General features: G+C 36.9%; 1 protein-coding gene across 1 annotated transcript; it reads left to right on the top strand.

Annotated features, from left to right (window-relative positions):
- The first annotated feature begins 4829 nt into the window (after nucleotides 1-4829).
- Nucleotides 4830-10647, top strand: LOC135463447 (uncharacterized). The gene is made up of 6 exons (XM_064740707.1): nucleotides 4830-4840; nucleotides 5730-5904; nucleotides 6988-7141; nucleotides 8240-8445; nucleotides 9627-9775; nucleotides 10410-10647. Exons 1-6 carry the CDS (start codon nucleotides 4830-4832, stop codon nucleotides 10558-10560), a joined length of 846 nt encoding a protein of 281 aa, XP_064596777.1. The 3' UTR covers nucleotides 10561-10647.
- Nucleotides 10648-11499: the final 852 nt, after the last annotated feature.

The following is an 11499-nucleotide window of genomic DNA, read 5'->3' as shown; positions in this document are numbered from 1 at the left end:
CCCATGACCATCCGCAGATTGTTGCAGAACTTTCCACGGTTGGTAATTTATACCACACATTTCACAATGTTACGATTACCGTGTTGTGGTCGGAATTTTCATAGATAAGCTATGTATGGATGCACTCATATAATCAAAGCCAGTATATAAAGAAATGTGAATTTCTATGTATTCGCTGAAAGCATGTTGTTTTTTTTTTCTTTAAAGTACGTCGGCCTATTGCGTCAGGAAAGTAAGTGCACAATATCTTTATCTACTATAAAAGAAGAAGCTAGAAACGTACAATGTATATTTGGTTGTGTGTACATGTAAGTTGTGAATCTTTAATAGCTTAAATCTTAAGCTAAAGTAACAACTATACTACGCCCCCACTTTGCAGCATTGCATAAGGGAAGTAGTTTAGGTTACAACTTTTCACCACGACGAATCAAACATATCAATAAGTAAAAAAAAATAATTTTAAAAAGATGAACACCAAAAAAGACAATAAAGATATAAATAATTAAATATCATCATTGGTTACACTCCACAACAAATGACTACACTGGAGTAGATGTATATATGCATAGATAGAGTTTCCCACGTAAAGTTTAAAAAGCATTTTTGCTTTAGTGATGTTACAAGCATTAGCATCTAAGAAGTAATTTACATATCGAATACCTTTTAAGTACCATTGTGCATAAAACACGGACTGGTAACCAATTCTAATGTTATCATTGTACCATACAGTTTCGGATACAGCTGATTCCCAGGTATCACATATATGTTCTTGAAACGTTGTCCAAAAATTAAATATGTTTGACCAAAAATGATTCTTAAATTTGTTACTGAGGTGTTTTGAGGGGCCACACTCTCCTAAATTATATTCCATTCCCAGTTTGTATAGAATGATATTATAACAAGAATCAGTTGACCAAGTTAAGTGTCTAAAGCACGCAATCATTGCTGCCTTCACGAAAAAAACCAAACCCCCCCCCCCCAAAAAAAACAAAAAAAAAAACAAATGAATTATTTTTAATGCTCCAAACCTGTATTCTTCTAAGCATTGTTCTCGTTTTATTCGATCTTTCAGATGAAGTTATAAAACACTGAATTCAATCTCTTAAATAAATCGTCTGGAAGATTAGGCAAGTTGAAAACAAATGATTTAGCTGTGGAACTGCTAAGGTCTTGACGACAGTTATTTGTCCCAATTGTGTGAGGAGACTTTTACTCCATTGTCCCAGTAGTGAATACATTTCTTTCAGTTTATTCATATTTATTACAACATCTATTTATATTTATTACATCGTCTGTACACTCGAAGGGTGTGACCCCTAAGACACTGAAACCTTTAGATGTCCATTCTGTATATATCAAAACACAGTTTTGTTTCTTATCCTTGTTTAGACTTCGCGACCACATTTTTCCGCACTTATCTAAATTGATATGTATTCCGGAAATTTGAGTAAAAAGCTCTAAAACGGAAACTATAAGCCTTAATGAATTTTCAGAACCATCTATAAACATACTTGTATCATCTGCAAATTGGTTAATTTTGTGTTATGTATCGCCTGCTGTAATTTCTTGTAAATCTTATTTGTTTCTTATTAGTGCTCCTAAAATTTCTACATACAGAATAGATAAATATTGGGATAGAGGGTCTCCTTGAAATAGAGAATTTATCACTTTACATGTGATTAATGTGTTGCCGGTTTGAATACATGGAACAGTTTTGTTTATATAATTCTTTTTTTTAACCCACAGAAATCACTTGTAGGCTTTTCCCCCTCTTTAAGATATTATCCCGTAGCCCTCACCATAGCACCTTCTATTTTTACTTTCCGAAATTTTTTCTAATCGATTATTTAATTCATTTAATTGTTTTATCTTTATATAGTCGCATCCTTGGATTTCTCTCTCAACTTTCTCAATTTCTTCTTGGATGTTGTTTTCGTCCTGATTTGCTGCTTCAGGTTTTCTGCCAGCTTTCGCAATGGTATTCCCTCGAATCTGAATTAGAATAACATCCAGGAGTAGGATTAATTATAAAGTTTAAGACTTCTAGATCTAGTTCTGTCAAAGTATTTGCATATATCGTTTCTGCTGAATATTGTTTCATTGTTTCCAGTGTAGTTTATTTCACCAAGTTAACATATTCAGTATCACATATCGTTTCTGCTGAATATTGTTTCATTGTTTCCAGTGTAGTTTATTTCACCAAGTTAACATATTCAGTATCATATATAGTTTCTGCTGAATATTGTTTCATTGTTTCCAATGTAGTTTATTTCACCAAGTTAACATATTCAGTATCATATATCGTTTCTGCTGAATATTGTTTCATTGTTTCCAGTGTAGCTTATTTCACCAAGTTAACATATTCAGTATCATATATCGTTTCTGCTGAATATTGTTTCATTGTTTCCAGTGTAGTTTATTTCACCAAGTTAACATATTCAGTATCACATATCGTTTCTGCTGAATATTGTTTCATTGTTTCCAGTGTAGTTTATTTCACCAAGTTAACATATTCAGTGTCATATATCGTTTCTGCTGAATATTGTTTCATTGTTTCCAGTGTAGTTTATTTCACCAAGTTAACATATTCAGTGTCTTAAAGGAAGGATTCGATGAATTTCCAAATACCCTTGCCACTTCTAAACTCTGAAAATTTACATTCTAATATCACCATAGAGTGATTTGACCTATAAGCAGGTTTGTGAAAAACATCTCTAATAAAGGTAAGGCAGTCCTCATTTCTAAAAAGAAGTCTAACCTACCCTGTCTCCAAGTAAAAGGTTTTTCTGTCTCCAAGTAAAAGCTTGATCCATGAAACGCTCTATAAACATCTGCAGGTTTTTCCGATTGCATAATCTGTAGTACTGCTTCTCTTGCTTTTGGATTATTTACAGTGTTATAAAATTGAAAATCAATAACAAGGTTTAATACTAAATTTACTAATATTATATAATACTACTATTATCAAACAGCTTTTCAGATATTTGCTTCCTGAAACATTCTATAAATACTTGCCTTTCTGGTTATCTTCATGATTGTAAGACATGTCGTTATTTTTTTTCCAAACATGAAACACAAGTGATGAAAATAAAAAAAATATTTGTATTATATGAGTTCTGTACACTAACTAAATATAAGGCATATATAATATAATGAAGACAGGCATGCATTTCGATACCAAAAACCCAGTAAGCCGAATATGACATTTAAAATGTACTTAAACACTTCCGTGATCTTGTGAAGATTCCTACATGTTAAGGCGGAGAGAGCACAACTTAGTGCTTAAAACTACGTCCATGATAAACAGAAAAAAAATAAAACAAATACCGGCACTGCGAGAAATTTTCTGGTTTCCCTATTTCGTGGCAGTTTCATCTTATATGCAGGACCTATAAAGAAGCACCAGATGTTGGGCTGTTCACCTAACAAATTTGTCCACCTTGAACTTTGATCATATATTTGTTGTTAATATATTTATAAATATGGTCATAATTCAGATCAAATGCATGGTTTTGGATATAAACTGCAAACGAATATTCAGATAAATTTATTAATATATTTATTTATATTAATTGGTGTTTCAAGCGGTACTATTATTTTTTTTAAATACCCACCATACAAAATACCCTTCTTCTCCTGAAAAAACAAATCACATTTGCAAAAAAGTATTCACTTTCCTTCATCTGATTTTGGCACCATTTTTATGTTTCCTTTTCCAGTAATATTCTTGTGATCTGAATTTATTCCATGACGCGATTTATTCAAATGAAGCATTGCTATTTGTAAAGACTTTGAAGTAAAAATTACCATTTTACCATCTACACAAAGACATTATAATCATACCATTTCGAAGATTTTACGAATCGCTATCAACCTTTTATGGTCATCCCTAAATTACACAACAATCCCATTCTCGGACATAAAATACTGTTCATTGTGCTGTAAGTGAATACTATGTGAATATATTTTCTTGCTCAACATTAAAAGCATATTAAAAGCACTGGGAAGAAAACCTTTAAGAGTCTCCCACACCTATTTCATTTTCTCTGTTATCTTGATTATAGAGCAACTGTCCGTGAGAAGGTAATATCTTAAACAGATGGTAGATTATGTTTTGACTTCTTTGTCCCAGCAATATTCAACGGCATGATGGCTGATGCCAACTTACTGTACTTAGTTATATCCCTAAGCCGTGAGTATACGGTCTAGGTTTCTACCTAGCATCGTGACAACAGTTTTGTCAATTCATATTCATTGTTTGTTGTTTTATCTGTACATACACGATCTTTCAGAGTCTCCTACAGGACAGGAGTGGTACAATTTTATAGTTTGCATTAAAGTATCTGCAATAAAATAACAGGTGTAGCATGGTCTAAATATCTAATGTTCTATTTTGAAATTTTAGATGTTTTTGCTTACCCGCCCCGAGCAGACCTTTTTGTTGATGACGTACGTCGCGTGGTGCACTCGAGGTATTTGATGTGTTTTGTGGATATTTTCCTTTGTTTTGATGAGTGATGGTTAACGTTCTTATCAAAATTTTTAAATACTACTCCCGTCTTACATTTATAATCGATAAGCATTTATTGAAGAAGGGTCATTTAAAAATAAAATTTCTTTCCAGATTTTTTGTTAACTAACAATCATTTTTTTCCCCTTATGATAAAAATGACCAGTAGTATAATTTCTTATACTACCTTGCTTGAGAAACATGTGAAAGAACACCAAAATGAAATTTTTGTCAGCGGAAAGTCAGCCTCAAACAATAATAATATATATATATTCAAAACTTTTTCAATTTTTAAAATATTTTCATTACTTTCTAACAGATGTTTGAAATGTAAGTTGGGTTTTATGGCAAAGAAATGGTGTTAAGGACAATGCAAACGTTATTCGTACCAAACACAGTTTTTGAGCAGCTTACTTTTGTACCTGGGTATACATTACACTAGTTAACGTTTGATGACTGTATCTAATTATGTAAATACACCTAAAAATGTAAGTCAATATAATATTGGGATGTACATGCAGTGTACAGAATCCAAAAATGAGTATGAATACGCAAGTCTATATTTCAAATGAAATACCAGCGCACAGATTAATGAAACTTTCTAAGATTTTTTTTGGTTCTAGCAAAAGACAGATGTACTGTACTTTTGTGTACATGGATAAACTAAACTGTCCCGGATAAACTACAATGTATGATTTTAACATTTTTGTCTCTATCAATTATCTTACAAATAGACATGTTGGAGATTTTAGGACCACGTTTTCAAGTTTAATACAAGGAAAATTCGCCACGATCATGACGAACTTTTCCTTTTTGCCTTCTTTCTGTTTCTCAAAATAAGATGACGTCACTAATCGAATTGACACTATCGAACAAATCACTCATCGCGTGATACGTAAATCTGTGACTGGTAGGTGGAGAAATTTAGCATTGTACAGTGTAGCATGATTTCCTTCATTTGCATAGAACATTCCCTATGTCTTTCCAACACCATTGGAAACTGTTCACTGTTTCTCTTTCTACTCCGTCTTAATTTGGTACTTTAAATACTTTCTTGTTACTTTGTTGGTTGGCCTTGAACGTCGTTTTGGGAATCGGCCTTGAAAATATTGACCTGTTATTACATCTGGTATACGAATGTCTGTTTGGACGCCTAAGTTAAAGGCTCTGTAGGGTAGGTCTTAACACGGCAAACATTAACCTTCATATCGTTCTCTAGGAACACTACGGTCACTCTGCCTTCCACACTGACGCCTCTTCCGACCCACCCACCGCTGCTGATTAGGAGTCGTTACCTCACCAAAGATGGCCGACTGCTAGTGGACAAACCTCAGAACGAGTCGGCTGTCCTTCTCCAAGCCACGAACCTGGTACCGGAAGAAGCCGTGAAAAAGGTACTTGTGGCATTTGCTGTATGGGTTTGTGAGCAATCCATGTAATAATCTTCTTATGGAAAAATAGACAACTTTCATCCAAACATGTTTACTTTTAAAGCTATTGTATACTATATAAATGGATATTTATTTATTTAGAATTTGTATTTTTTTCCCTAATAACTCGTTACATATATTTTGGTACACGATTTCTATATAAATAAACACACACACACACGACTCTATATTCGAATTGTTTCAGAGCGTCAAAGGCGATGCCAGTTTTTGGATTCTATTTTACACTTGCGTTGTTTTAGTTAGTTTAAAAACATGTTTTATTTTTGTTTAATATGTGTATAATTATTGTTGAGTTAGAACTGTCTGCGGAAACTCTTGAGCTAAATTCCGTACGATTTCATGCAGTCGTCCTCTTGTCTGAAGGTGAGGCAAGTTCGTACGTTGGCACTCCGTGTGCAAAAATCAGAGTATAAATTGCTGACACATTTGATCGATTGATTACTTACCAGATCAATCTAATCTTATGCCAAATACAAATCTTCCCTTTTAGTCAAGAGTAAATCCGTCTCAAAATTCACATCGTCTTGATACGAATTCCCAGGTTTCCCAGGGGGTGGTCGGCTGTAAACGTCACTGGTACCGGGCAGCCGCCTTCAGGTTGGCTACTCCACCAAATCTGTTGTTTTCGTGAAGTTCCAGCCATTATCTCTCAAAAGCCTTGACATGTGCGACACATGTCAACAATAATACACGTCAATACAGATATGAATATGTTGTGATACAGTTTTCATATATCCTGGCAAAAATCGCAACGAAACTACTTTATTAACAACGATAGTGTTTTGGTCAGCAAATTTGAATCAAACGGATTAAAAAGTAAGCGAAAAGCTCAAAATGAAGTCGTTGCAACACCATCCATGTACCTCCGCGAAGTAAAGCGGGTTACAGTGAAACGGAATTTTCTTTGAGAGTAAGCACAAGAGGTTAGGGTTATCGCATTCGTATCTGTGTATATACGCAGCCTTGAAAAACCTCTTTAATTAATACATTTTGTTCAGACAGTTTGCTAGAACCCCTTCCTTACAGGCAGCCAGTACGATGCGGGTCATGGTGAGGCACATGCCTGATGTCCTTTTTGCCGAGGTGGCCCGCAAAAAAGGGGTCCGTCTGTTCCCCAAAGGTCACGGGCTTGTGGTCTACCCGGATATGGCCAGTCACGTGGACACACCCGAGTGCAAAGGTAGGTTCCATGATGAATATACTCCCGTTTGTTTATTCCGGCATTATCCGCTCAGTCATAGATGAAGCAATCGGGGTATATTTGTTTCTTGGTGCAAACATCTACTTAATGTATATTTGGTAACGTTACCGAAAGAGAGGCCCAATCACTTTCTGTCACTCCACTTTCCTCTATCACAAAACTGACCAACGGGTGAGAAATCCCTAAGTGTGTGATTGCGATGATCAGCCTGCAGCGTCTTTATTGGGTGATGGCAGGCATACGAATGTCTTTTTCGATGAACAGATTAAACAACAATGGAATAAATGGGTAAAAGAATCAATCAATAAGAAAAGATCACCAGTAAGAGGATATAATGAAACACTACAGCTCTTGTACCACATTTCATCAGGAGAAACAAATACCGTAAATAGTTCATTATGAACTCTAACCATCATTCTCTAACCGGCTGCTCGGGTGGTGGCTAGAGCATCTCGTAAACGGTTGATCCGTGGTTCAATTCAGGATCGAGACGTACCTAAGGCTTTAATATTCGTAATCTTGACACTGCCTCGATAGGCGCTTGGCATAATGTGAGAGACACACCGACGTGGCAGCTCTAGAAGTGTCGGCATTTTGACACCATCGTGACATCACCGAAATAATGTTGAAAGCGACGTTTATGAGTTTAACACCGTGGGGGTGATTGTCGTATAAACCAATACTGCTAAAAAAAGCTGTCACCCCCCCGCCCCCATCAACCTCCACCCCCACCCCCCCGGAGAAAACTGCCATGGAATATAAAAGTTTTGCAATAGCAAAATTGGTACCTGTAAACTATGTTACCTTTCTGGTTTCTTTCTCAATGAAGGGGATACACGTTCAAATCCATTTACTTCCAGAAATAGCAAGACAGTGTATTGTTCGGGGAGGTAAATGTACCAGCCTATATGCTGAGGAACATTGAATGTTTGAAAGGTCTTCTCTATTTAATACATCTATTTGCACCCGACCGGTAACTGACAGCGGGGAAGTATTCACAACTCTGTTGTTTTGGGGAAATTTCTGAAGGATCTTACATAGTACTGATCTTGTCTGATTTTGTCTCACTTGAACAAGGAACCTGTGCAGGATCTTGTGGCAAAACATGTGTAGGTGGTACCCGGAAGTTCCAGAATATCGGCGGTCTGACGGCTGGGTACTCGTACATTGTCGACAGTAACGTGCTGTGCAAAAATGACGGGTTTCGCGGGCTGTTTAACGCTGTTGGACACGAGTTCGCTCACCTCATCATGTTTCATCTCCCTCGATACTGGAAACAGAGGGTAAGAAGGTTCTGAAAGAAAAACTACAAAATCATCATCATCGTCGTCATCGTCGTCGTCGTCATCGTCATCACCATCATCACCACCACCACCGGCAGCAGCAGCACCCCCACCACCACCACCACCAGCACCACCACCACCACCAAATCATCGTCATCGTCGTCGTCGTCGTCATCATCGTCATCATCATCGTCGTCATCGTCATCACCACCACCACCACCCTCACCATCATCACCATTGCCATTGTCATCAACATCAGGGTGACTGTTGCTATGTGGTTAGCGCGCAAGAGCGGCGCAAGGATTTAGCTGCCTCTCAGCGATGGGGTAGCCGTGAGTTCAAGTTCAGTTCCTGCTGTGTTCTCTGGTCGTACGTGGTAATGTCTGCCAGCAGCATGCAGATGACTCAAAACTATAAATCCCGCATTGCTCTTTTTGTACCATATTAATAAGGTTCATTTGTATTGTTGTATAACGTAGAAGAACAACAGTCTGGAGAGTAAAAATCAGAGCATCGACGACATTGTGATAATTTACAAATGCTTACACGTAACTGGTAAAAGCTGACATCCTGTCAAATTATCTCAGTTAGGCTTTTATTCTAAGTGCTCATGTAACAACTCGGGCACCTTCTAGCACAACAATTTCAGCAGAATTTGGTTAAATTAATTGCAGTTATGTTAACTGCAATTTATTAGGACTACACCAAACTGGTCTGTTTAGATTTACTGAGATAATGTGTTTTCATCACATTTAAAATTTGTGGACATATGTAACGTTAAAAATAGGCCTTGGGGGCTGACTATTAGCCCACTAGCAGAGTCCTGATCAACTACTGGTTCAAAATATATCCAATACTTGATTATATTCATTCAATATATTTTTTGACGCATTTTTTTAACGCCGTATCGAACAACTTTCAAGATTTTAGGGTCATGAATGGAAAATTTTTGACATAAAGCCATAACCGCGAAACCTGTATTAGTCTGGTATTTCATTGGACAGGCTTAAATTAACTCCGTCAAAAGTACGGAGCTCCATGCTAGGGGAATTCTATATTTGGTTGCAAATCCTGTCTGTCTTCGTCTCCATTTTTACAAGCATGATCCATACTATGCAATGAACAAGAGACAGAACATTTAATGATGATGAGTCAATTGTATTTGTTCGTTTCTGTTTTAGATTCACGAGGCGTATACCAACGACCACGCCAAACAGGCCTGGAGCATGCACTCTTACCTCATGTCCAATCAGAATGAGTATTGGGCGGAAGCATCCGGCGCCTTCTTCATGTTCAGCCATTTGTTGGGTACTTCCGGTGGTATGAATAGGTGAGGATGACGTCACTCCAGTTCCTGTTTATCTAAAGTAAACTCATACATGTAGTTTTTGAGATGTTAACAGTATTATTTTTGGTTATAGTCTAAGAGATGTATACGTCAGGAAGGTAAATTTCGGTAAAACCGTATATAGCGAAATTGTTTTGATTTTCTGGGCTATTATTTTCTGTCGTAATCAAAAATATTTCACACATAAGACAGCACCTAGCATTATGGTGGGAAGAAACAGGACAGAGCCCACGACCATCCGCAGATTGCTGGAAGACCATCCAAGGTACAACCATAGAGTGAGCCAACATGAGATGGACTTGAATTCACAGCGACCTGTACGTCTTCAATTTATATTGGTGAGAAGTTCCAGTGCCATTGTGATGCGCTAGCACGCTAACTACTAGGCTACGGAGTCCCCTTAATTAATCAGATAACTGACCACATAATTATTAAATACATTCATTCAGTCAGAAAATCATTTAAATGAGCACTAACGATCAATCATTGAATTTTTATTAACATTAGTTATCAATTTACGGGGCAGGAAATGTATCAGTCAATCGGTGGTTTTAACATACCGATAGATCATTTATTTAACTAATCATTTAATCCAAAATTTTATCTCCCCCACAAGATGTGGTCTTGGTGGAAAGACTCTGTGCCCATCAGTAACCGCCGCTCGTGAATTCATCCACCAGAAAGACCCAGACCTGTACGCCATATTGGACTATGTTTATACGGGGAACAGTCCTGTGAAAGACGACGGCATCAGACCCTGTATGTAGTGAAACGGCTACACTGGGGCACATTGAATTGAGTATTTGATGAATACAGATTATATATACTGGCGTTTCTCTCCTCAAACTTCCAGAACCAATAAAATTTCTCACACTTCCTTTTGCTTTAGAAGAGATTTCTGTTATGGCTTGATTCATTTAAGATTTTCTCTTGATGAGTAGAAAGAAGAATTTAATATGAAATATTGAACAATTGCTTTCTTTCAAAATAAATCACAAAGTGACCTTGTTGTGTGCTGTACTTACCATTGTTTGAGGGCAATGTGTATGTTAACGTTTTCCGCTGTGACGACCTTGAAAACAACGTACATACATACTTGTGAATTCTTCACTTGTCCCCTGGACAATCGGTTGAGGTCCTTGTCGTGTAGACATTCGAATAAACGAGGTGTTGACATAACCTCGGCCTCGGGCAGGTCATTATTTTAATGGACTGGTTAAATATAAGACATCGACAGCCCACCTATGGGATTCTAGGCCAGTGACGTCTAATACGTTGCTATCAACATCACAGCATTTCTGTAATTCTGCTTAATACATGGCGCTGCGGGGTGCGTAGGTTGCTTATATGTAAGTCTTTACATAAACACAGAGTTTAAAATCCCTCTATCGTTTCCCAGACCAGTAAGCTATACAATCTTTGTATAGAAGACTTCACGTTAATAATGAATAAAAAAAAATCATTCAGTTAATCTATACGTTGTATTGTAACATTGTAACATGAATACGACAAGCAGGTTAGCTGGTCAGAAATCTGTCAGTGTAATATTTAGTATCTGGTAGCGACACCTACCAGTGAAGCACAATGGTCATTCGTGTGTGAAAACACGACACCCAAATCAGATGGTAAGTATATTGTCTCACAGGAAAACGGATAGAGGTCACGAGAAACTTTCAACAGCCCAATAATCACCACAGCGGGGCATA

The sequence above is a fragment of the Liolophura sinensis genome, chromosome 3 (assembly GCF_032854445.1).
Source record: "Liolophura sinensis isolate JHLJ2023 chromosome 3, CUHK_Ljap_v2, whole genome shotgun sequence".
Classification (NCBI taxonomy): Eukaryota; Metazoa; Mollusca; class Polyplacophora; order Chitonida; family Chitonidae; genus Liolophura; species Liolophura sinensis.
Note: the sequence above shows the minus strand (reverse complement) of the source record. Positions and strands in the feature narration are given on the sequence as shown.

Coding starts and splice junctions, on each gene's coding strand:
- LOC135463447 (XM_064740707.1), top strand. Junction 5,905..6,987: donor CGGAAGAAGCCGTGAAAAAG/GTACTTGTGGCA, acceptor CCTTCCTTACAG/GCAGCCAGTACGATGCGGGT. Junction 7,142..8,239: donor GGACACACCCGAGTGCAAAG/GTAGGTTCCATG, acceptor CACTTGAACAAG/GAACCTGTGCAGGATCTTGT.